This window comes from Neophocaena asiaeorientalis, unplaced genomic scaffold, assembly GCF_003031525.2.
Source record: "Neophocaena asiaeorientalis asiaeorientalis breed wild unplaced genomic scaffold, Neophocaena_asiaeorientalis_V1.1 scaffold544, whole genome shotgun sequence".
NCBI classification, from domain to species: domain Eukaryota; kingdom Metazoa; phylum Chordata; class Mammalia; order Artiodactyla; family Phocoenidae; genus Neophocaena; species Neophocaena asiaeorientalis.
Window position 1 is genome coordinate 287442 of NW_020173921.1, and position 27448 is coordinate 314889.

The 27448-nt window shown below is 38.9% G+C and overlaps 1 protein-coding gene across 1 annotated transcript in view; it reads left to right on the top strand.

The window, feature by feature from the left end:
* LMBRD1 (LMBR1 domain containing 1) overlaps positions 1–27448 on the top strand; it is a 115163-nt gene that overhangs the window by 32387 nt on the left and 55328 nt on the right. The window contains exons 4-7 of the mRNA XM_024752146.1: positions 6817–6914; positions 8930–8997; positions 18908–18996; positions 21425–21498. Coding sequence (XP_024607914.1) covers positions 6817–6914; positions 8930–8997; positions 18908–18996; positions 21425–21498 — 329 coding nt within the window. The remainder of the gene's footprint in view (positions 1–6816; positions 6915–8929; positions 8998–18907; positions 18997–21424; positions 21499–27448) is intronic.

Genomic DNA, 27448 nt, shown 5'->3' on the forward strand with positions numbered 1-27448 from the left:
TAGTAGTTTTCTGGTAGACTCTTTAGGATCCTCTATGTATAGTATCATGTCATCTGCAAACAGTGACAGCTTTACTTCTTTTCCCATGTGGATTCCTTTTATTTCTTTTTCTTCCCTGATTGCTTTGGCTAAAACTTCCAAAACTGTGTTCAGTAATAATGGTGAGAGTGGGCAACCTTGTCTTGTTCCTGATCTTAGTGGAAATGGTTTCAGTGTTTCACCATTGAGAACGATGTTGGCTGTGGGTTTGTCATATGTGGCCTTCATTATGTTGAGGTAAGTTCCCTCTGTGCCTACTTTCTGGAGGGTTTTTATCATCAGTGGGTGTTGAATTTTGTCGAAAGCTTTTTCTGCATCTATTGAGATTACCATATGGTTTTTATCCTTCATTTTGTTAATGTGGTGTATCACATTGATTGATTTGAGTATATTGGAGAATCCTTGCAGTCCTGGGATAAACCCCACTTGATCATGGTGTATGATCCTTTAATGTGCTGTTGGATTCTGTTTGCTAGTATTTTGTTGAGGATTTTTGGCATCTATGTTCATCAGTGGTATTGGACTGGAGTTTTCTTTTTTTGTGACATATTTGTCTGGCTTTGGTATCAGGGTGATGGTGGCCTCATAGAATGAGTTTGGGAGTGTTCCTCCCTCTGCTATATTTTTGAAGAGTTTGAGAAGGATAAGTGTTACCTCTCCTAAATGTTTGATAGAATTCGCCTGTGAAGCCATCTGGTCCTGGGCTTTTGTTTGCTGGAAGATTTTTAATCACAGTTTCAATTTCAGTGCTTGTGATTGGCCTGTTTATATTTTCTGTTTCTTCCTGGTTCAGTCTCGGAAGGTTGTGCTGTTTTGAGAATTTGTCCATTTCTTCCAGGTTGTCCATCGTATTGGCATATAGTTGCCTGTAGTAATCTCTCATGATCTTTTGTATTTCTGCAGTGTCAGTTGTTACTTTTCCTTTTGCCTTTCTAATTCTGTTGATTTGAGTCTTCTCCCTTTTTTTCTTGATGAGTCTGGCTAATGGTTTATCAATTTTGTTTATCTTCTCAGAGAACCAGCTTTTAGTTTTATTGATCTTTGCTATTGTTTCCTTATTTCTTTTTCATTTATTTCTGATCTGATCTTTATGATTTCTTTCCTTCTGCTAACTTTGGGTTTTTTTTGTTCTTTCTCTGGTTGCTTTAGGTCTAAGGTTAGGTTGTTTATTTGAGTTGTTTCTTGTTTCTTGAGGTAGGATTGTATTGCTATAAACTTCCCTCTTAGAACTGCTTTTGCTACATCCCATCGTTTTCGGTTGTCGTGTTTTCATTGTCATTTGTTTCTAGGTAGTTTTTAATTTCCTCTTTGATTTCTTCAGTGATCTCTTGGTTATGTAGTAGAGTATTGTTTAGCCTCCATATGTTTGTATTTTTTACAGATTTCCTATAATTGATATCTAGTCTCAAAATGTTGTGGTCAGAAAAGATACTTGATATGATTTGAATTTTGTTAAATTTTCCAAGGCTTGATTTGTGACCCAAGATAAGATCTATCCTGGAGAAATGTTCCATGAGCACTTGAGCAGAAAGTGTGTTTTGTTGTTCTTGGATGGAATGTCCTATAAATATCAACTAGGTCCATCTTGTTTAATGTGTGATTTAAAGCTTGTTTCCTTATTTATTTTCATTTTTTTTGATCTGTCCATTGGTGAAAGTGGGGTGTTAAAGTCCCCTACGATGAATGTGTTACTGTTGATTTCCCCTTTTATGGCTGTTAGCATTTGCCTTATGTATTGAGGTGCTCCTATGTTGGGTTCATAAGTATTTACAATTGTTATATCTTCTTCTTGGATTGATACCTTGATCATTATGTAGTGTCCTTTTTTGTCTCTTGTAATAGTCTTTGTTTTAAAGTCTATTTTGTCTGATATGAGAATTGCTACTCCAGCTTTCTTTTGATTTCCATTTCCATGGAATATCTTTTTCTATCTCTTCACTTTCAGTCTCTGTGTGTCCCTAGGTCTGAAGTGGGTCTCTTGTAGACAGCATATATATGGGTCTTGTTTTTGTATCCATTCAGCCAGTCTGTGTCTTTTGGTTGGATCATTTTATCCACTTAAATTTAAGGTAATTATCGATATGTACGTTCCCATTACCATTTTCTTAATTGTTTTGGGTTTGTTTTTGTAGGTCTTTCCCTTCTCTTGTGTTTCTTGTCTAGAGAAGTTCCTTTAGCATTTGTTGTAAAGCTGGTTTGGTGGTGCTGAATTCTCTTAGCTTTTGCTTGTCTGTAAATGTTTTAATTTCTCTGTCAAATCTGAATGAGATCCTTGCTGGGTCGAGTAATCTTGGTTGGAAGTTTTTCCCTTTCATCACTTTAAATATGTCCTGCTAGTCCTTCTGGCCTGCAGAGTTTCTGCTGAAAGATCAGCTGTTAAACTTATGGGTTATGTTATTTGGTTTTTTTCCCTTGCTGCTTTTAATATTTTTTCTTTGTATTTTATGCTTGATAGTTTGATTAATATGTGTCTTGGCATGTTTTTCCTTGGATTTATCCTGTGTGGGACTCTGTGTGCTTCCTGAACTTGATTGACTGTTTCCTTTCCCATATTAGGGAAGTCTTCCAGTATAATCTCTTCAAATATTTTCTCAGTCCCTTTTTTTTTCCTCTTCTTCTTCTGGGACCCCTGTAATTCAAGTGTTGGTGCGTTTAATGTTGTCCCAGAGGTCTCTGAGACTCTACTTAATTCTTTTCATTCATTTTTCTTTATTCTCCTCTGCGGTAGTTATTTCCACCATTTTTTCTTCCAGGTCACTTGTCCATTGTTTTGCCTCAGTTATTTTGCTATTGATTTCCTTGTAGAGAATCTTAAATTTCATTTATTATGCTGCTCATCATTGTTTGCTCTTTAGGTTTTCTAGGTCCTTGTTCAACGTTTCTTGTATTTTCTCCATTCTCTTTCCAAGATTTTGGATTATCACTTTATTATCATTACTCTGAATTTTTTCTCAGGTAGGCTACCAATTTCCTCTTCATCGTTTGGTCTGGTGGGTTTTTACCTTGCTCCTTCATCTGCTGTGTGTTTCTCTGTGTTCTCATTTTGCTTAAGTTACTGTGTTTGGGGTCTCTTTTTCGCAGGCTGCAGGTTCGTAGTTCCTGTTTTTGGTGTCCCCAGTGGTTTAGGTTGGTTCAGTGGGTTGTGTAGGCTTCCTGGTGGAGGGGACTGGTGCCTGTGTTCTGATGGATGAGGCTGGATCTTGTCTTTCTGGTGGGCAGGACCGTGTCTGGTGGTGTGTTTTGGGGTGTCTGTGAACTTAATATGATTTTAGGCAGCCTCTCTGCTAATGGGTGGCGTTGTGTTCCTGTCTTGCTAGCTGTTTGGCAGGGGGTGTGCAGTACTGGAGCTTGCTGGTCGTTGAGTGGAGCTGGGTCTTAGCATTGAGATGGAGATCTCTGGGAGAGCTCTCGCCGATTGATATCACTTGGGGCTGGGAGGTCTCCAGTGGTTCAATATCCTGGACTCAGCTGTCCCACCTCGGAGGCTCAGACCTGACACCCAGCCGGAGCACCGAGACCCTGTCAGCCACACGGTAGTTCTGTGATCTTGGACCAGGCAGTGTACCTCTCTGTGCCTCAGATTGCCTTTCGCGTAGCACCTCCTTACCCCAGAGGCCAGTCAGGTGCGAGGGGAGGGCTGTCGCTCCCAGGCTCTGCAGGGAGGAAGCCTGTGAGGCTGAAGTAGAGCTTTAAACGAAGCAATTTCTCTGTTTGATGATAGTGGTAGCAGCATTTTTTTCCCCATTTACAGATATATTGATATAAGTCCAACTTGGCATTAGAACTGATCCGAAACACATAGAAATGTTAATTTAATTCCTTCTTTACGGTTTAACATTTACAGGCTAAAGGAAGAACTCTTTTTGAAGGACACTGAGAAAGAACAGTCAGATAGGCAGAAGGTAGCTTAGAATGTGGTGTCAGGGAAACAGAGACTTAGAGCAGTGCCAGGCTGAGGGGATGTTAGGCATCTCTTCAGAATTGTGTCTTCCCCACTTCCTTCCTCCAGGTGTTGGTTTCTAGAAATTGTCTTTTCTGGATTTTCCTACCAGCAACATATGAGATTTTTGGTTGCTGTACATCCTCGTGTCTCTTTATAGTCAGGAGCTGCTCCATCCACTTTTTTGGTTTTGCTAGTTCTCAAACTTCCTTAAGTTCAACCATAGAAGATGTATTCTTGTGTCTGTGCCTGCTGTTATTCAGTTTAAGGTCTGAGGTTCATCCTCATCACATGCATTCATAGTTTATTCTTATTGCTGTACAGTAGTCATTTGTGTGACTGTACCACTCAGTGTATCTGTTCACCTGTTGGTGGACATTTGGATCGATTTCAGTTTTTGATCACTGTTAGTAATGTTGCTGTCAACTTTCTTGTTGTGAATCAGACCCGATATTGTTTAATTCTCACATATCTTTAGGAGGACCTGCTTGTGTGGCTGACACTTGACCAATACCTGGCCCTTGGATGTTCCCTAATGTTACTAATTGCTAAATGGTTCTGTACAGCTGAATACGGCATGGAACCACACAGTCCAACTTGTTTAGCTTGTTTGTGTGCGTGATTTATGGTGAATACTTGCTTTCCTTCTCGGGGTCTGTATATGGTCATCATAGCTGGTCACTCAGGCAAATGTGCCTATATTCTAAGTCCCCAATAAGAGCCCTGGACTCTGCAACTCAGGCAGGCTTCTCTGGTCAGAAGGGCTTTGCATATGTCACTGCACTTCATTGCTGGGGGAATAGAATTGTTCAGTCATATGGTAGGTATATGTTTAACTTGGTAAGAAACTACTGAACGGTTTTCTGCAGTGTTATGCTGTTTTACACTCCCTCTAGCAAACAAAGGGAATGTCTGTTGTTCTGCATTCTTGGCAACACTTGGTATTGTCAGTTTAATTTGAGCCATCCTAGTGGGTCTGTAGTATCTCATTACAGGTTTAATTTGCATCTTCCTGATGACTAATGATGATGAGCACCTGTTAAAAGTGTTTATTGGCCATTTTGTATATCTTCTGTGATGAAGTATCTGTCTTTTGTCTACTTTTAAAAGTTATTTGTGTTTTATTTATAGGAGTTAATTTTATACCTTGTTCTGCTAAATGAGTATCATGGTAACTTAGGCATTTACAAGGTCGTTGATCACACAAGTTCAGGAATACCAGGAATGCTTATGAAATAGTCATTAGGCTCTTTGGCTGTATGAAGGCCTAGGCCACCAGTAGTAGACACAAATAACTTACTGAGGCTGAAGCCAAACCTTACTGCGTCTGTCAGTTTATCAAAGTTTTTGGCATGTGGTTGTCAGCCCACTATACTCCGTTCTCCTAATTTAGGGTTTTTCCTCTTCTGTACAGATTATTTGATTATTTCAATCATAATATTGGTATGGTGTTTAGGGTGATTTATAGTACTTTCTCTTTATGTTTAATTTTTTGAAGCTTTTAGAATACTTATTTTGGTTACTTCTTTCAGTACTTGTTTATTTCCACCGGCTCTTAGATTTGTAATAGAAACGTTAATACTGACTACTCTCTGGTTTGTAGTAGAAACACCAATATTCATTACCCTTAAAGATTTACTGTCATTATTAGTTTCTCATAATATTAAAAGACTGCATAAATTTCACTGAATATCTGTAGTGCCAAAATTCAGTATGCTGACAGTCATTTTGTGATTGGTCAATATAAATTAACTCTGATTTTCCTGTCAGTTATTTAGGGCCCTGTTCTGAGTTTTTTTTTTTTTAACTGTGTTGCAGCTAGTGGGGGCTGTTTCGTAAGTGGCCTCCAGATAGATGGTGCTAGCAAGTATTTAGATCATGTTTAAAAACAATGTAACTCATACAGTCATTCCTTCCAAGAGAGTAAGTAATTTGGGGTTTATTATACATTACTAACAAATACTTTTTTTTAAATAAAGGAATATAATGATTGTCATCCTGTGATTGCTTTATATAATTATGTTGTCACTATTTTCTATGAACTTATGTATATGCAAATAAATGTAAATACACAGAAGGTTTTAAGGCCAGGTTTCTTAGGTAGGTTTGTTAAGTCTCAAAAAGTTGTTTTTATTTTAGATACCGTATCGTTTGCCATTCATATTTTAAGTTCTGTATTGAATTAAAAGAAATATTTTGATTGACTGACTACTGGTTGAAAGTATCTCAAATCTAACGTTATTTTAAAGCAGATAAATAGAAATTCATATTAGTTAACTTTGAATCTGGTTTTACTGTTCTTACTTTTTCTCTATCTTGATTTGTTATAAGATCAGTTTCATAACACTGCATATTTTAAACTTAGATTAGGGAAATTATTTGTGTCAAAAATTTAGTATCAATTATAGTTGTTTCTTTAACTTGAGTGACTGGCAAATGTGTCAGCTGTACTCAGTATTAAGGTGGAAGGAAGACAAAAGTTAAAGTTTTTATTTAAATGAGATGGTTCACAGAAAGTTCTTAGCACTGGTGAGTACATAGTGAGACCTGAGATGTTAGCTGCCACAATTTATCGGCACAATTACCATCATGATTATTGCTAAAAATTGCCCCGTAGTTAACTTCAATTATGATCTGTTATGTTAATAGTGGTGTCGATTTCTTGGAATGGGGGTCAGAAAAGGCTGATTTTGGATATCACATATACGTATAGAGTTACGGTTCTAGGGATCAGATGGGGAGAGTGTGTGTGTGTGTATGTGTGTGTGTACATATATGTATGAAACAGTTATTAAGTTCATGTGTTTTATTTTAACTCAGCTTATTTCTTTCCACAGCCTTATATTCTGTTATATTATTCTGTGTGTTCTTCTGGATCCCTTTTGTCTACTTCTACTATGAAGAAAAGGATGATGATGATACTGGTAAATGCACTGTGAGTAGCTTTAACTTAGAGATCTCAGTTTATGGGGGAAAGATTATTTCCTTCTTTTTCAGAGAGTGATGTGACTTTGAATTTATTCTAGAGCAATGTTGTCTAATAGAAAAAAAATAGAATCCACGTGTGAAATTTTAAATCTTCTAGTAGCCACATGAAAATAAGTAGAAAGAGCAGTTGAAATTATTTCTCATGACACATTGTATTTAATGTAATATGTTGCAAGCATTATTATTTCAAATAGTCAAAAACTTGTTAGTAATGAGACATTACGTTTTGTCACACTCTGTCTTTGAAATTTAGAGTGCGTTTTACACTTACAGTTCCAGCCAGCCATATTGCAGGTGCTCAGGAACCACATGGGACTTGTGACTGTTGTTTTAGAGCAGTTCTAGAGCAGGGGTCAGCAGGCTTGTTTCTGTAAAAGGTCAGGTTTTAAATATCTTAGGCTTTGTAGGCTGTACAGACTATCTCAGCCACTCAGCTCTGTGGTCATAGTGTGAAAGTAGCCAGAGACAGGACTCAGCGAGTGTGATGTGAAGTAGGAGGGGGCTGCGTGTGGCCCACAGGATGTAGTGTGCTGACCCCAGTTCTAGGGCATAAAGGAGGGACATTTGCAGACTGGTCTTACCAGTCCATGGTAACGCTGATACAGGAACCTGATTAGTAGAGCACACGTGCATGCCCAAAACTGCAGATCAAGGTCACTTAAGTCTTGGTAGAAAAATCTTCACTAAAACATTAGCAGATAGAATTCAGGAGCATCTTAAAAGTACATTAATGCAGTATAACTGAGTTGGGCCTATCTCTAGATCGCAGTGGTGGTTTAGAATCGGCACATCTGTTAGTAAATAGTAATTTAATAGGTCCTCGAAATTGTATGTTGAAGGGTATTTGCGAAAATCGAACACTTTATTTCTGATTTCAGGGGAAAAATAGCAGAAAAGGAATAAATTTCTTTTGTCTTTTTATTGAGTTGTAGGAGTTTGTTTTATACCTTGGGTTTTTTTTTTGTATTTAAATACACAAATATATTCACTCAAAAGTGAGCATTATGCATAGCCCTGTTTATTAAAACCTTAAAGCATTTGCATTAAGATCACGAGCAAAGTACTTCAACAGTATTTTAAATGATTCCCAGAGTGGTAATCAGTGCAATTTGTTAGAGAAAAAAAATACTGTGCTGAAATATTTATAAAGAAAGTCGAATTATTGTTTGCAGATACTATGTAACTCTACATTTGAAAACCCAAGGTATGTAAGGTAAAGTGGCTGGTCACCAGTTTACTGTTGAAAACTGAATGAGATAAATGCTTTCTCTTCTCTTCTCTTCACTTCTAAAGCACATCTTCCCCATCCCTTTTGGTTGACCCTCCTTACCTTTACTTTAGATATTTGTGAATAGAATTCATCATTTAAGCATAAAGTTAATTTCTTTTTTTTTTAATGATACCATCATCCCTCTCGTGACATTTATTTGTTTATTTATTATTTTTTGGCCATGGCTTGTGGCATGTGGGATCTTATATAATAAGTATACATAAGTATATGTTTGTTTTATATATGATATATACATACAAACATATAAATTAAATATGTATTGTAATTATTACTTAACCCATTTTGGTGAATTGGGGTAGGGGCATTGTGGATTATGAATGCTCCCTGTTTTGAGAAATATTTTATTAAATATTGTGGTAATTTTACTAAAGTAAATTAATTACTATTAATTCTCCCACTGGAGAGTTAATTATGCTTTAGGTGTTCTGCTTTTCACAAGGTCTAACCATGGAAAAGATTTTAAAAATCTAGTGTAGTTTGATAGATACTTAAGATGTGGTACATACATAGTTTTTCTTTAAGTTTTAAGATTAATTTTTCAACAAGGGGAGCTTTACACAGTTGAATATAAATGTGCATAGGATATGAAAGTGCTGTTACACTATAGCCGAGAATATGTTATATTTTAAAAGTCTTACTAAATGGAATATTTTTTCTCCCTTGACATCTAGCAAATTAAGACGGCATTCAAGTATACTTTTGGATTTGCTGTGATTTGTGCACTACTTCTTTTAGTTGGGTAAGTCTTGATTTTTGTTTTTCTGAAAATGGAAATAGCATTATTTTAATAATAATAATAATACGGACTCATTCATAAAAGTCTAGGAAAGAAGATTAAGAAAATCTAAAAAAAAAGAACAAACTACCTTTTATATCACCATCAAACAGTAACCATAATTAACCCTTTTTTCTACAATGTTCTGTCTAGACATTTTTTATGTGCTCAAATATGTGCGGAAAGCCCCTTCTCCCACATAACCTTCCATGTTGTAATTTTACACAAATGTGATTATATTTTATGGGATTCTTGGTAATCCACTGGTTGACATCTCTTCAGTATAGTGAGTGTATATCCATCAATTTTGTCTGTATTGCATTTCCTTCTTAGGATACAACAATTTATTTGATCTTCTAGTGATGACTGCTTTGATTCTTATGATGTTAGCAGTTTTTCCATTTTTATAAACAACACTTTGATGAAAAATCCTTGTCTGGATATCTTTTCAGATTTGATGCATCAGTCTTTAAATCTTTGAGTTAAACTTTGTCAATGAGTTCGTTCTTAATTCTTCTTCCTTAAGTTTTTATAAAGTAATGGCAATAAAATTTTGCACATTTTTTGTACATTTAAAGTTTTCTTTTTGGAAAACATTTGTCCCTGTTAATGGAAGACATTTATCTTTGTTAAAATGGATCTTGATAATTTTGTTTTTTATGTTAGGAAATATATGAGGTGCTAATAAGTTTTTTAAAGTTTCTGCTTGTAATTTGGTCTCAGAATTTTCAATAAGGATAAAAAAATTATCAAATACAATTTGTGGTGGGAATAAAATTGGTCAGTAACTTTTTGTAGTTCCAGGAGTTCTTAGAATGCACGTGTTCTATAGGCAAAGTATATTTTTAGGTCCCTTTCTTGCCTTGATATGTCATGAAAAAGTGTACTTGCTGAAAGGACACATTTTAGTGGTTTTGCTATTTATTTTAGCTCTTAAATATATTTTTTAAAGTCTTTTTTGGCTTTTTAAATTAAGCCAGATATAGTTAGGTGAATTTGCTTTGTCAGTGTTCAGTTCCCTTATCTGTAAATCTAAATAGAGATCAGCAAACTTTTCTTAAAGGGTAGATAGTAAATATTTCAGGTTAGGGGTCCATGTGGCACTGCTCAACTCTCTTCCTGTAGCTCTAATCACAGACGATACATAAACCAAAGGACGTGACTGAGTGCCAGTGAAACTTTACAAACACGGGTAGTCAGTAGTTGGCCAGCTCCTGACTTAGGACATGACTGAGAACCGCCAGTAAAACCACAACTCTTTATAACAGCCAGAATATCTTTCCCAGACAAAAGGGTTCCTAAAGTTTCTTCTGAAATTTGTTGGTTCTTTGCATGGAAAATCATCTTCAGTCCTAGAGAGTTTACATTTTGTATGATTTTAATAAGCTTTAACTGATTGTCTAAATGATATTTATTTATTTAGAAGCAGTATATTAAAAGTGAAGCAAACAGCTCCTTGCGAATCCACTAATAACGAGAAGTGACGGTTTGACCAGATATTTTGAACAATAAAATATTCACTTCTTTTCCAAATACTTACTGTGTCCCAGATACTGTACAAGGCGCTGGGGAAACAGCGATTAATAAAAAAGACAGTTCCTTCTTCTCACGGGCCGTGCGCTCAGTAGGGGTTAGGGGAGTGGACGAAGGAAATATCCTGTGTTGGGGGCGTGACATTTTGGGGGGAGGCACTGCTGAGACGGTGGGGCGAGAAGACGCTTGAAGGAGGTGCAGGAGCCGTGAACACATGTGGAGGGAAGAGCGTTGCAGTCAGAGCAAAAGCAGCTAGAAAGCCCCAAGGCAGGAGAGCGTCTGGCACGTTCGAGACAAAGTGAGGAAAGCAGAGTGGGTGGAGTGGAGGGGCGGAGGCGGGAGTAGCTGAAGGTGCCGGTAGAGGGGCCAGAGCTGCCGAGCCGAGCGGGCATCAGGGGCCGTTGCCGGGACTCTGGCCTTGATTCTCGAGGAGTGGGAAGCTGTTCTGGGGCTCTGGTCGTGGAGTGACATGATCGACATTTTGCAGAGATCTCTGGGTGGTGTTTTGAGGGTTGACTTCGCGGCGGGTAAGGCAGGAGACATGAGGTCTGCTCAGTAACCCAGGCAAGACAGCATGGCAGCAGCAGTGATTGGATCCTGCCTGTCTTCTGGAGAGAGAGCCTGCAGGATCTTCTGGTAGGTCAGGTACCGGGGGGTGGGGGTGAGGGGTACGAGAGAGAAGGGGATGGAGGATGCACCTGGAGTTAGCCCAGCTGCAGAGTCCGAGAGGCACTTCTCTCACTTTTGAAACCACCCGCAAGCTTTGGGGAGTTCCTAAAGCCACCCTCAGCTTTGATAATTCTCTGGAAGGACTCACAGAACTCACCAAAAGCAGTTATATTCATGGTTACCATCTATTACAGGTAAAGAATACAGACTAAAATCAACCTTTTAAGACATGCATAGGACAGAGTCTGGGAAGATTCGAGATGTGAAGCGTGTGTTGTCCTTGGGACACATTCCCCTTCTGGCTTCCATGTATGACAACGTGCTTGGAGTACAGGTTTCCCCTGCCATCCAAAAGTAGACGGTTCCTTTGAAACCTTTCCTGAGCTGAGAAGGTGTAAAGGGAAGAAGCAATTACCTTAGGACACATCTGGCTCACGGACACACAAGATAAATCCGGTAAAGCACAGATGCCCACAGACAAAGGTCAGAGCTGTGGTGGCCGATGCTGAGATGCTGAGTGTGGTCCCCGGGAAGGAGCTTGGCGGGGCCGCGCTCTCCGCTCTGGGCGCACTGCACACCGCGTCTGGAGCAGCTCACTCCAGAACCGGCACTGACGTTGTCTTTGCTTTTGGCCTTTTTCGTAAAAGTGGCAATCCTTCGGATTTCTTTTGGTTAGTGAAAATAGGTGCTAATGTAGGTCTTTAGTAAAAGTGAAGTGGTATAAAGTGGACTTTCAAAAAGCTGGAGGAATACTTGTATTGACAGCCAGGGAGGCTCACGTGAGCCTTGGTGCTTGGCGTTTTTATTGAGACCCTCTCATGCAGGTGTGTCTGAGTGACTGATCGCCCGCCTGGTTATATCAGCTCCCACTGATGCCACTGACCCAAAGCCCCACCCTAAACCACATGTTGGTCTTTCTGGCCACCACCTAAGGTTGAGTGTGGCCATCCCCTGTCCTAAACACAGACAGTCCCATCAGGTATGACACAGATGACATCCCAGAATCATGGGCAAAAGTCAGACCTCGTTTTGGGGCAAGGCCAAATTCTTGACTACACAGGAAGGGTGACGTTATCATCACAGGCAAATCTGAAGGAGGAGCCGGTTGGGAGAGGGAACATGAGAAGCTCAGCTTGGTTCGTGGCTGAGTCTTGGGCATGTTCAGGAGGAGATTTGGAGTCAGCCGCCGGGTCAGGCATTAGGAAACTCAAGTTTTAGTCTCTGCCCTTTTCCAGTAGCAACATCCAATGAAGAAAATGAGCTTTATCCTGTGTCAAGTGTGGGCAGTAAGCTAAATGACTGCTGTGCGGTGCTCCCTGTGTCGCCTCCTGCCTTTCTTAGTACCGGGACCCTGTTTTGGTGGAGTTGATGGTGTTGGCTGTTGGGGGGTAACGAGAGCAGGAAGGGCGTCCAAAGTGCTCAGGCAGTGGGAGGCTCCAGTCACGGGGGGGGAAGGACGTTTCCTCTGTGGTTCTGAGAGGGATAAGAATGGAAAGAGTTCCAGGTAGGTGCAGAGGTTTGGCGGGCAAATGAAGGAGTTCCTCTCTGATTGCCTTTATTTTCTTCTCCGAATTTGAGGTGAAGGCATCTGCCCAGGACACTGATGTAGGGGAGAGTGTGTGGACTCCTCTATTTCACAAGCCAGAAGTTTGCGACTAAAAGACAAGTAGTGTTTGGTTACCGTGTGTGAGTATTTGAATGAGATGCATTTAGGTTAACTGATTGACTGCATTTCCTGAAACTTTCTTGAAGGTGACACACTTCTAGTTTTTGTTAAGTGATGTATTTTTTTCTGATAAAAGAGATAATTTTATGGCAAAAACGTGGTCTAGGTTTAACTAATTCACGCAGCTAACACTTGGAACTCCTGTGGGTTGGGTAGTCTTGGGAATAAGGTTGGAGGGTCGTGATGTTTGTCCTCAAGGTTCACATGGGGAGAGATGCAAATAGATAACCTGAGTTACAATATTTAAGGGCTCTAATAAGAGATAGACGCCAGGTGTTGATGGTGGAGTAGCAGGTTCTGCCTTGCAGAATCAGGTAAGACATAAGAGGAAGTAACCTTGGAATCAAAATTTGATGGAGTGGAAGTTGGTCAGCACACTAGAATAAAGATGAACAGCAGGTGTAATGTATACTTCACCCCTGAACAACATGGGTTTGAACTGTGCAGGTCCACTTATACGTGGGTGTTTTTCAGTAGTGAACACTACAGTACGACATGATTGGTGGAGTGTGTGGGTGCTGAGGAACTGTGGACGTGGTGGGACCATGTCTGGGGGGCCGAGTATAAGTTGATGCTCAGAGTTTTGACTGCGTGGAGGGTTGGTGCCACTAACCCCCGTATTGTTCAAGGGTCACCTGTATTAGTCTGCTCACACTGCTGTGAACAGCAGGTGTTTATCTTCTCACAGTTTTGGAGGCTTGAAGTCCTGATTAGGGTGTGGGCAAGTTTGGTTTCTGGTGAGGACTCTCCTCCTGGCTCAGGGACGGTGTCATTCTCACTGTGTCCTCACCTGGTCTTTCCTCTGTGCTTCAAGGAGGAGAGAGTATCTCCAGGGTCTCCTCTTCTTCTTGTAGGGTCACCAATCCCGTTGGGCTAGGGTCCCACCGTTATGACCTCATTCAACTTTAATTACCTCCCTGAAGGCCCTGTATCCAAATACCATCCCGTTGGGGGTTCGGGCTTCAGCATTAATTTTGTGAGGGCAAGTTCAGTCTACACTCTGTTCTCTGGCCCCCCAGAATTCATGTTCTTCTCACAGAAAAAATGCATTTACTTCATCCCAACAAGCCTCCAAAGTCTTAACCCAGCATCTAGTCGGAGTCCTAAGTCTCATCTAAACTACATCTAGGTCAGGTATGGGTGAGACTGATTCCTCCTGAGTCAGAATTCTTCCCCAGCAGTGAACCTGTGCAACTGGACAAGTTATGTGCTTCCAAGATACAAGGTGGGACAGGCATAGGATAGGCATTTCCATTCTAAAAGGGAGAAATCGGAAAGAAAAAGTGATGGGAGCCAAGCAGGTTCAAAACCTAACAAGGCAAATTCCCTCAGACCTTAAGGCTCAAGACTAAGCATCTTGGATGGATGCTCTGCCCTGCAGGCCCCCGAGGGGCAGGTCACTGCCATGGCCCTGGGCAGCGGCCCCGCCTGCCCCCTTGATTCTGGGTGTGGGTCCTGCCCCCTTGACTCTGCAGCAGCTCCCTGGCAGCTAAAGCTGAGTGGAGGGCGGGGGGTACCCTGTCCTCTGAAGTTGAGGAGGAAACAGCCTTGCCCCCTTGGGGCAGTAGAAGTGGCAGCCCTGGTGATAACTGAATTGCCTTTGGGGTCATTCTTGGGTTTTCTTGAAAGATAAAGCATGTTCTCAGCTAAATAACTATCACCCTGTACTGTAGAATCCCCAAAGTCTCATTGCCTTCCTTTATTTTGTCTCATCTCTGTTCCCTTAGTTCAAGTTGGCCGTGTCTCTGCTAGTGTCACCCTGTCTCTCTTCCTGTCTTCTGCTGAGATAGCTGATTAAATCCATGGTTTCCACCTACACTAATCTCCTTGTCAAATGGTTGTTCAGCCACACTCTTAGAGCATCCTTTCTCATTTTTTGCAATATGGATATAGGCTGCTTCCTTTTTGCTTAACCTACCTCTCTGCTGTCTCTCTTTACTATAAATGGTAAGGAGAAACCAATCAGCTTCTTCCAGCACTTTGCTTAGAATTCTCCTCAGCTAAATATCCCATTTTATCTCTTACAGGTTCTGCCTTCCACAAAACACTACAAAACAATTCAACCAAGCTCTCAGTCGCTTTCTAATAAGGATCTCCTTTCTTTCAGTTTCCATTAACATGTTCCTCATTTCCAGCTGAGAGCTCCCCAGAATGACCTTTAGTGTCCATATTTCTACCAGCATTCTATTCGTGGTGATGTATGTCTTCTCCAAGATGATAGACGGGTTCTCTGTAGCGCTCCTCTTTTCTTTCTGAGTCCTCAACAGAATTGCCTGTAACATTCACATTTTTATCAATAGCCCCTTCAAGGCCGCTTAGGCTTTTTCTGGCGTGCAACCTCAAAACTCTTTAGGCCTCTCCCTATCACTGAGTACCAAAGTCACATGCACATTTTTTACGTATTTGTTACAAAGTAACAACCCGCTTCATGGTACCAAAATCTGTATTAGTCTACTTGGCTACCTTAACAAAATACCACAGGCTGGCTAGCTTAAACAGTGGACACTAGTTTTCTCATAGTTCTGGAGGCTAGAAGTCTACAATCAAGGTGTCAGTGAGTTTGGTTTCTGGTGGGAGCTCTCTCCTTGGCTTGTGGATGGCCACCTTCTCACCGTGTCCTCACATGGCCTTTCCTCTCTGCTGGCAGCAGGGAGAGAGAGCCCTGGTGTCTCTTCCTCTTCTTACAAGGACACCAATCCTATCGGATCAGAGCCTCACCCTTAGGGCCTTATTTAACCTTAATTACCTTACGAAAGGCCCTGTATCCAAGTACCGTTCCCGTTCCCATTGGGGGTTAGCGCTTCAACATAGCAGTTTTGGGGGGAGGGGACACAGCTGAGTCTGTAACATATGGTAACTGAGAGACTGAAGTTAGCATGGAATAGTTAAAGAATGATATAAAAAGTACAATGTAAATTTAAATCCTCCCTCCCTCGGTACAAGAAAAAAAAAGTAAGATGTGACATTTCAGGTGTCCGGTGGCAAGTGACAGACCATGACCTTAGCCACATAGGTGGACTCTGGGTCTTACTTACAGTGTTCAAGACATTGCGTTTTATCCTGCTGAGCAACTGAAAGGCAGGGCAGGTGTGTATGTGGTTGGTGTGTGAACGCGGGAAAGCAAATATGTGTGAATTGGTTCTAACACTGAAGGATGCGTCAAAAGGGGCATTTGGGAGTTGGTCAGGGAGTGAAATATAAATGGTAGCTGGGAAGGCCACTTAGTGACCACTGTCATAGTTCAGGTGAGAGGTGAGGGCCTGAACCAGAGTAGTTACGGAGAGCAGAGGGGGAAGAAACAGGCTATTTGGAAGATAAATAGGACTTGTCATTTGAGTGTAGGAGGTGAAAATCTTATTTTCAGTTCTGCTGAATTCATTTCAGTTCCATATCCACCGAAATTCTCGTTAGCCTTTCCTTTGTCTCTTCCTGAAGAGATAATCTGTATTAAGCTAATTCACTCAGTCAGATGGGATGTAAAATATTTTTTCTAAGCAGTTTTACTATTGTTAAGAGCCTAAGGGAAATTTATAATCTCACGAGATTCTGGTTCTTATCTTGGTCTAGCATTGTGTGTCTTTGAAAGCTGACACACAATGTATCCAGTTTTTTGAGAGGGACTGAGATGAAGAAAGTATCTGTACCTTTCTACCACACAAATCCCATTACACTCTCGGTTACTTGAGGACCGTCACCATTTGGTAAAGGCCTGAGAATCTTACAAGTGCTGCCTCCCCTTCAAAATGACTCTGGCTGTGGTCCAGGCTCATCTGGCTGAAGCGGCCTCTGCATCTGTTAGGAGGTGCTCCCAGCAGGTCTTAGTCTGCGGGGCTGGTATTTGGCCGTGAACACTGCTTGGGCCCTTCTGGTTGTTAAAAGTTGAAATGCTCCACCTTCCTGAGCCTCTTACTTCACCCTCAGCGCAGTCAAAGGGTAAAGCCCGGTTTAGCAGGGTCTTCAGGACCAAGGCCAGCGTCCGTTGATTGGTTAGTGCCTTTGCCGTATTGGTGGTTAAATGTTTTGAGTATTATTGCCCAGGACATATAGACATATTTAGTTGTGACTCGTTTGAATTCTGCTTCTGGATGTTACTCTTAGCTTATGAGAAGATACTTTATGTCTGTTTCTTGGATTACACAGCACTGGTGGCCAGGTGGCTGAGGAGCCTGCTCTGGGCTTGTGCTTTTGCTACTACCTCTAGTTGTACCTAAAATAGTAGTGCTGAGATGTTAGCGCTCTGCTGGATTGCTTCAGAATAAGTATTTTCCTGAAGTCGTTCTGACCGTCGTTTGGGCCATTTAACCTTTTATTATTATTATTCTTATTTTTAATTTTTTGGTCATGTCAAGTTTCCTCTTGTGTTATTCTTCATTAAATATTTGAACTGCTCAGGAGCCCTGCTCAGCCGCTAGAACATGAAAGTGTCAAGATGGAGAGAGCTAATTGCTTTTCTTCTACCACTGGACAGAACGTGTGATTACCTAAAACTGACATAGATACTGAATGTTCTAAGTAGGAATGCTATTTTTAGGTATTTGTGACATGTATTTCTATTTTAATAGGCTTTAGGTGATATTTTATACAATATAGAAGTTTTCCCCCATATTCACAGAAGTGGTTATTCCAACTAACACGTTCAAGATACACTTTTCAAAAAAAAAATATATGTATGTGTCTCTGGAAAAAAACTGTTCAAATAAAATAGAGGCATATTACATAGATAGTTCTTTCTTGCTTGATTTATATTTTTGTTTAAATGCTGATATATAAGTTAATATCATTGTAGAAGTATAATATGCAAGAGTTTGTTTTTTGATTCTACCCTCTGCTTTTATTTAATTGTTTTTGATTTTATAACCAGGGCAGCAAATAATGAGCTCTTTACATTTATTGCTCTATCCCTGTGAGTAATCACTTTTCTTTCTAAAAGTAGTGAGAAGTAAATCTCCAAGATTGAGAAGAGTGTAGTAAACTGATGTCAGTGCAAATAGTTAGAAATTTAAATAACCTCATGACATGTTTGATGATTCATCTTTTTATAAGAATAAAAAGTATCGGTAGTACCAAGGAGTAAAGGTTTTTGAAATTTTTTAAAATTAGAATAATTACTTTGTTTTACTTGCTTACATTATCAGGGCAGGTACTTAAATTTATTGGTGAACTCATGCAGTATTTCTTCGTCACAAAAAAGGATAGATGTTACTGCTTTGCTTACAATTAAAATTAGGTTGGAAAGGAGGTAGTATTAGAGTTACTTCTTACATTCCTGTTTGATTCTCCATATATACAATCTAAGGGATACTGAGCCCTCTACTTTAGTCTCTTCTTGCTTCTGAGCTAGATAATAAAGCGCCTTTCTGTCGGTCTGTCTCTCTCTCAGCTGTCGATTGAAAAATAAATAGAAACTACTTACTTTCATTATGTATATTAGGTAGAATCTTGAAGGATACAGAAAAATACTAAGAAGAAAGTAAAAAGCACCCCTGATTCTACAGTGAGATATTTACTGCTAATTCTGGTGTATTTCCTTTCTGTTCTTTTTTATGCATATAAATATACTGAAATCATTACCTAATATTTACATTCTGTTCTCCTGATTTAACAAAGGAATTCTTAACCTGTTTTGTGCTGTGGACCTTTTTGACCATCTTGAGCCTATGGCTCCTTCTCAAAATAGTTCTAAATGCAAAAAATAAAATAAGCAGGATTACAAAGGAAACTAATTATGCTGAATACAGTAATTAAGCCATTAAAACAAATTTGTGATATAACACATAGATAAGCAACTTCTCAACACCTCTCTGTACTTGGTGCAGATTTGATTTGCTAATTCTCTTGGGGGGAAAGTTGATCTTGGTTTAAAAACTTACTAAAAATTGAGTTTCAGGTCATTTTATTTGACCTTTTGTCCTTAAAACCATTAAACTGTTATTTTCTCCTTCACAGTGCTTTTGTTCCATTGAATCTTCCCGATAACAAAAATTCTACAGAGTGGGAAAAGGTGAAGTTCCTGTTTGAAGAACTTGGAAGTAGTCGTAAGTATTCTTTTAAAAAATAAAATCCATAATAATTCATATTTCATGACCCTTGCAACTTTTTTCATAAGTAGTCTATTTTTACACTGTTAAAAATTAACTTCATAATTCTTTTAACCTGTGGTTAAAAGGATGTTAGACAAATTAGGAACTTTGTGTTGCTGAGACTTCTAGCCATCTAGCTAGAAGTCTCTTGACTCCTTCATAAAATTACCATGTTGAAAAGACAATGTAATCTTCAAAGTATTTTAGCGGTAAAGGTCTTATAATTTCTATGTGGTCTTTAATTCACTTAGGATAATATAGAATAATATGTTAAAGAAATGTGCTAGATATACTGGTGTTTTTAATTTTTAACTGAGAGAACCCTATATTGCTATTTGATCGTGATTAAGTAATCTTTTTGTGGAATATAAATTACAGAGGTTTTATGTGGATGAAATAATAGCTTATTATAAATTTACGTCACCAAAAGGTCTAAGTTTTCCTTCTCTTAATCAACATGACCTTGGTTTTTAGAGAGTAACAAAAAAGCAGGTTTAGGAAGTTAGCTTAAGAAAGTTGCTTAATCATTGAAAAATATAGTTGGTGTTAGAAACTGATATCAAATAAGAGTGTGTATTTTATTACTGAGAATTTCATGTGCCTTTGAACTATTTTCAAAGAAAGCTCGAGAACTTATTTTATAAACATTATGCTGAAAATTCGTATTGCTTTTGTATTTATTCTTTTTATTAGGTACTGTACATTCTTTGATCAACACTTTCTCTTTACCCAGATACAACGTTAAATGATGGTTAAATTAGGTCTTGGAGTCTTTGCTGTACAACTTCTTAATTTTCTTGCTTTCCACTTAAGATTTCATCTTGTAAATTGTGGTCCATTAATACCTTGCTGATACCAGCAAGAATACGGATAGCGGGTCTGGCATATACTGATACTGCATGTCAGGATTTATGTACCTGAGCCTGTTGCTGAGAAATAAATTGCTTCTTTTCCTGCAGTTAACTCCTTCAGGTCTCTTTAGTAGCTACTCTTCTGCCCTAAACATTATCCTATAAGTTTTGCTAGTCTTTGAGTGTTAGCATAACTTGAATCAATGATTATAATAGGTAGCATTACTGTACTTGCTGTAATCTCCTGAGTCTTAACATTTAAAAAACCTCCCATCTTAAGCACCATATTTTAGAGTACATTTTGCTTATCACTTTTAGTAATATCAACTTATAGATTAGCCAGATATCTTAGCAGAACACTCTACTTTATCAATTCTAAGATGCATATTTTTGAACATTTTCATATCTCTGATTTTGTGATGTATTTTGTAAGTGGAGGTACCTTAAAATGGCTATCAGCCAAATGCCAGACCTCTCCTAGTTGTGTGAATACTTTCTGTTGATACTTCTAGTAAGATCAAGAAAGTAACAGCACCAATGGTCTTTGATTTAATAAAATGTATGACAGTTAAAAAAATTAAGGCTTAAAAGTTTGTCTTGAATAGTTTCTGAACTTGTTAATAGTATGCTCTCTCTAAGTGTTATATTTTAAAACTGAGATGTGAGTTTTAATAGGATGGGTCATTCTATTATTATTTAGTATTGATATATTAAATTAATTAAAAAATTATATTTGGTTCCACAGTACCTGCATTTAAACTAGATCAGTACAGGTCCAATAGAACCTGTATTAAAACTAGAACAATTAGTATTACTCCAATTTAAGAATATTCAAATTTGCATATTTCCTTGTATTATCTGGTATGTTTATTTGAAAGTGTCACTCTCACTACTCACTCATTGGCCTTCCTTTAAAACGTTTCCTAAATCTAACTTGTCAGCATAGTATTCCTGTTTTGGTATTATGTTTGAATTTATTTTCTGTTTGTTTGCTTCTCCCCCCCTCACTAAGGGAGCATGCTAGCTCCTTTCAAGTTAAAGAGGGAAGTAAACTCCTTACGATTTTAGTTCTAGGCTAAGTTTTAAAAACTTACTTGAAATTTAAGAACAGAGGAACTAGGAGTTTGAGTGGAGAGGGAAGATAGGGCCAAGGTCAGTGGCATTCCTATCATGTTATTTCTCGAGGGCTGCCTTTGAGAAAGGCCAGGGCATTTTTTTGGCCAACTTTTGAGCATCTAGTATTTTGCTGATTTCTTTTTAGGCTCAATAATTAGGCAGTAGTTTCCCTCTTTAATTTTAAGAGGTGAAAGAAAGAAAGTCTTAGTCTGAAAGATCTTTAACAAATCCATTTATGAAGAGCTATTTAAAAACTCCTTTCCACTTGGAGTTAGCACTTCAAGAATGGGGTAATGCATATTGGGTTTATTCCTTTGGAATGTGTAAGAAACCCAATTTTTATATTTCTGTTGATTCATTGAATATAAACATTTGAATAGCTGTACATTTTTAACAGTGTTTTTCCTCTTTTGCAGATGGTTTAGCTGCCTTGTCATTTTCCATTAGTTCTCTGACCCTGATTGGAATGTTGGCAGCTATAATCTACACAGTAAGTATAATGGTAATAATTGAGTTAAAATTAAAGAACCACTTTATGATGCAGTTTTGTTACCTTATTGGTATGTTCAGTTTAGCTCTGTTTTCCTCTTTAATATCTAGTACTTTCTTCATTTTTCTTGAGAGGAGGGTAGATTTTTAACTACTTGGTCATAATCATTTTATCTGTATTTGTGAAGTTTAACATTCAGAAACAGACTTTATAACTTGTGAACCTTGAAGTGGTTATATACTAGGCAGTAATAGATTTAGCGATTTATAAGCATATTAGAACTCTGAACCATAGATCAGTACCTGTTATGGATTCAGTAGATTTATCCTATATGGGGATATAGGGCTTTTAAAATCAGATATTTTACATCACTTGATATTTCTCTAGTATAAAGAACCTAATCTTATACTTTCAGAGACTTTGATTTTTTTTTTTTTCCGGTCTCTCTGGGAATGGTACGATATGACTTATAATAGCCTGACAGACTTGTGTGCAGAGTGCTTTTTGAGTTTTTTGCTCAAATTATAGAGGAGAAGCCAGTAAAAATGCTTCTTACTTGCCTCCCAAAAGAGAGTTGTGCAGGAAGCTTTAAATTATATGGAACCTTTTTCAGATTAATGGAGTTTATGTTTAGGGCATTCTTGATTGATGCAAAGATGAAAAATGCTGGTCATAAAGAAAACATTTTGGGTATTGTTCCAATGTCTCCCTTTAGACATAAAAGAAACGGGCTATTCGTGTGATAGCAGAATCTGGTTTTGTTGCATAATCACTCACGTGTCATAATGTACAATAAAAGAAGTCTAAAATCATGCATTTTAGTGTCTTTCAGGTGACTGAGTATTCAGTTTTATTATTCATTGCCATTTTTGCTTTTTTCATGTATTACTACACAAGGAATACATCAGTGGGTAACTATCTTCCCGTCTCAGAGAATATATATACTACCTGTGACTTGTCTTTTAGGAAACATTCACAGGCTAATAACACATGAGGAGTTAGACCTGGACTAACTAATTGCTATTCTGTGACTGATACGTATGCTGATCTTGGGTTTGTCTTCTACCCTTCGTGGGTCAGTGTTTTCCCCATTAGATGGGAATAAGAAAATGCCTCTTAGGGATTTTTGAAGGTCAAACGACACTTTTTGTAAAAGTGCTTCGAGAAGTATAGGGAGATGAGGATATAACACTCAGTGAAAGATGAGTCGGGAGAAATGAACTGAAAAAGAGGAAACCAACATGTAAGGTCATCCTCAGGAACCACGAGGGGTCTGCGATTTTACCCTGCTTGTAGCTTGTAGTCTGCTGCAGTGCCCTGGATGTTGGTCAGAGGTGCAAGGCTTTTGGTCAGAGAAGAACTTTCTGCTGCACAGCAATGGCAGCAGCCACGGGAGCACGTTGTCTTGCGCCCGTCTCCTGAGTCCCGACTCCCGTGGGGCGACGTGAAGAGCGCCCATCGAGACTGTCACAAAGCTGAGGACCGTTGAGTGCAGGGAGGCCGAGTCTTCATTAACGGACAGGAAACGTGCTTGCTCTCGCTCCAGGGGAACGCTGTCTTGGTCTTCCCAGGCTGTTTGCTGCACAAGCATTCTTGGAAAGACAGCACAGAAGAGAGAAGGGCAGTTAGTGCCTGGCTTGCAAGATGCGCAGAAATGAGAGGCCCGTGGAGCATTGTCTTCGGACGGCCGAGTGGTGGGCGCTGTGAACATGCTCACACGGCACAGTGTAGGGCACAGGCGGTAGTGACAGGTCAGGAGTAGCTCCTCTGACCTTTGAGCAGAGACCTGAGTGAGGTGGAAGGACAGCCAGCCACGAGGGGAGGTGAGTGCAGAAGTCCTGGGGTGAGCAACCTGTGCTGTGCTCAGACAGTTAGCAGGAGGCAAAGCTGGCGTGTGGGAGCTCAGGAAACTGGGGAGGGTGGCGAGCATGGATGAGGGCATGTTTTATAGCGCCTCGTGGACCGTGGTTAGGGTTTTGGATTTCATTCCGACTGAGGTTAGAAGCTACTGGAAGGTTCTAAATGGAAAGTAATAGGATCTGACTAACATTTTAACAGTATTACTCCGGTGGGTCTGAGTTCAGTAAGCTCTGGGGCTGATGAGTGGGAGTGGGGAAAATGGGTGAAATTATTAAAACTCTTTGAAAGAGAGCTTCCCTGTAGGAACGATATTGTAAAGATAAATATTTCAAGCTAATATAGTTTATATTCAAATGGAAACTGTGAAAATTACCATTTATGCAATGAAACCAAATATAATAATCATACTGACTTAGTTAAGATAGCCTTAGAAGAGCTTTACTTTTTCTGGAATGCAGAGGGCTGGGCTGAAGGCCATTGATGAAACAATCAGAGGACCTGATGGTGGGAACCAGAAAAACACGCTGCTGAGTAGGTAGGAGGGGTCACCAAAGGCCTGAGCCCAACGGGGAGGGTCCAGTGTTATAGGCACCAGGTGAGACTGCCTAGGGGTTACCTACCTAGGAGTTACCGTGTGTGTTTTCTTTAAGTAGCATAAGCAGTACCGTCATGATCCTTGGGGGAGAGGCTTAAATGTGGGTCCCTTTTAAGTCCATGGGTCTCTTGAACTACTTTCCCATCTAAAGTGGGAGTAATATTTAATAAGGTTGTGAGGACTTAATTAAACAATTCATCAAGTCTTGGAATCTGTTGGCCACTCAATCAGTAATCACTAGGAGCTCAAACTGTTGAATATTCAGTTTCATGTGGTTCAAGCTACGGATTCCACCGCTTCCCTCTCACAGTGAAAGTAAACCAGGTGTTAACAGCAGTTGTGTCATGGTCAGTGAGAATGTGGATTATGAAAAGGTGAGTAAGTCAAAGAGTTACTCTTGGGTGTGTGGATAGACAGATAAACATCATTTAAATAGCACTGCAGAATGTGCTCAGAACTGGGTGGAAGAATGGTTTGCTACCAAACCACAGTCTCGCCAGGTTTACTACCTAGGTGGGATAGAGAAGACCCTGGTTAAGGGGGAGCGTGGTATGCATAGCTGAAGACTAGCCATGAGTGTGAGTCTTCATGTAAAATGTAATTTCTGAGTCCTAGCTTCCCCATCTGAAAAATGGGCCAATAATACTTATTTAGACTTTATTAAAAACTAATTGAGGGCTTCCCTGGTGGCGCAGTGGTTGAGAGTCCGCCCGCCGATGCCGGGGACGCGGGTTCGTGCCCCGGTCCGGGAAGATCCCACATGCCGCGGAGCGGCTGGGCCCGTGAGCCATGGCCACTGAGCCTGCGCGTCTGGAGCCTGTGCTCCACAACGGGAGAGGCCACAACAGTGAGAGGCCGCAAAAAACAAACAAACAAAACAAAACAAAAAAAACTAGTTGAAAATCAACTGTTTATTGATAAGTGGTTTTATTATTGGTAGGTGGCTAATGGTACTAATTATCATATTTGCTTGTGAAAGCAAAGTTTTCTCCGAAGTAGTTAGGGAAAACTCAAGAACTGGAGCAGAACGTGAATTGAGGGTATAATAGATATGCATGGGGAATAGAAGAGGTTTAGTTTTAATATGTACCGAAAGTGGGAAGTTAATGCTTAGAGAACTTTGACCCTGAGTACAAGGAATTAATTACTAAAGGTAAGATTATGTCTGTTATTGAATCTGTAGCTATCAGTATTGAGACTACAGAAGTTTTTGTAATGTATGTGTCAGTTGAATGTGAATTTCTTAGGTATGCGTTGTTGTTTAGTTTAGAAACTAGTTGATAATTTAAATTTTACCAAGATTATATCCACTGTACCACATCTCAAGGAATAGCCAAATAATTGGGCACTTAATTTTCGGAGAAGAATGTCAAATGACATGTTATCTTGCCTGTTGTTTTCAGCTTAATTGAAAGGGAATCTGCTACTTTTTAAATTAAAAACAAACAAAAAAACCTCTAGACACAAATATTTATGCAGATATTTTAATTTTTTGGTGCCACCAAGTGGGGAAATGTTGAATAGTGCTATTTTCATACAAAATGTATCATATGGACCACTGAAGTGCCTATAAAGACAGCGACTACTGAACTTCTTATTATGTACACTTATCAGTAAAAAAAATTGAACATGTCTTCCAGGAGTTTATGAATTATATATATATATTTATGCTAATAAATATATTTACTATAAATGTAGACTAATGTATTAAAGAAAACTAGAGTGCTAAATTAAGGATTTGAAAATAGAAATAAATAGAGCAGTGGTTCTCAATAATCTTTGAAGACAGAACTCCACTTTAAAAATTAAATTTCTCAGCCTTCTATGTGATAGTATGCTTCGTTGAGTCTGTGACCTGATTTGTAAGATGCACCTTATGTACCACTGTAAGGAAAAGGCCCTGCCCATGCTCTCTAATCATTTATAGTTTTTGTTTTATATTAATGAGAGAAGTGTTTTAGCCTTACCTATGTTAAAAAAAAAAAGTCATATGAATCTTCTGCATGCAAGATAAGGAAAATATAAGTGAAATAAGTTGTAAAGGTATTTCTAAAACCTCGCATTTGGAATGTGAGTCTTCTGAATCACTTTTTTGAATTGGCTGTTCATGTCCATGTTTCACTCCACAGGGTTGTTTTAGGCTATCAAGAGAGTTGATGCTAACAGCTTTTCTTGGGTGCTCCATTCTTGTCTCTGGGATGTTCTTTGAAGCTGCTAACACACCTGTTTAAGCTGTTTTTGTTGTTGTTTCTTCTTTTGCTACCTAAGTAGCAAAGTACAAAATATCTTCTACTTTGGTCATCTTCCTTTCTTAAGCTTATAAAGCCTTTGATTATTGCTTTGCAAGAAAATATAGAATCATGCTCATTGTTCCAGTTAATTTTTGCTTCACTGCTTGCTCCTTTGTTCTGTCTTTCCTTACACATTAACTTTTTGCTTCGATGTCAAATCGCAGCACTATCTTATAAGACATGGTAAGTGGCAGTTAAACTCAAGAGTTGTACCAAGAATGCAGGTAACTCCACTGGAGAAGTAACTATAATGTAACCAGCTATGACCAAATTTGTGAATGTGCAGGTAATGACAACTACGTCATGACTTCTGCCTAGCCAGTGTTTGTGAGATGCATCCAAATTTCACTGATGATAAATGTGAAAAAATACATGTATATTTTAGAATCAATGAATATTTAAAAGGGAAATCTTCATTGAATACACATTGAGTTGTTTCCTTAGTCATGATAGCATCCGTGTCCTTGAATAATAGGTGTTATAAGTATATGCAGGACATATATTCAGTTTACAGGCAGTGCTTGGCGCTGACCTTTCTAATCCAAGGCTAATAGGTTGGAAACTCATCCTTCACAGAAGAGAGAGGTACAGGGAAAAGTGCTGTTCTTGTAGGGGCAAGAAGGTATTAGAAATGTTTGTAGTTTGTATATATTCTTTCAAAACATTTGGCTTTTAAAATACAGGTGGTGATTTATTCTTGGAAGTTGAAACAAATAAAATTGGAAGCAATTATGGCTGACCTGGAAGCATTTTAAATGATATGATCTCTTTAGCCTTGTTGATTTTCTGGTAATTCACTAGAGGGCAGTAGTAAGCAATAGAAGTTTTGTGTTTCTGAAAAATGATAGCCTTCATACATTTTTTTCAAAGAAATCTGAGGTTAAATTCAAAAGATTCTTGTTTAAAGATCTTAAAGTTGTAGTGATTAAATATTTTGTGTACTGTGTTATGTCAAGTTTATCTTAATCTAAATACTATACTTAAAATTCCTGATAATCATTGAAATTTAAGCATGTAATCCAAAAATAAGCTAAAATCTAGGTAACCAAAACAATGATTACTTTCTTGTTCTCTTCAGACAATTAATAATTCACAAAAAGATGTTGTATTCTGGTTCCATGTTACCACAAGGTGTTACCAAGGGCATGTTTTTACTTTAAAAAATTTTTACTTTAAACTGTTTATTTAAGCTATAGGAATGCAG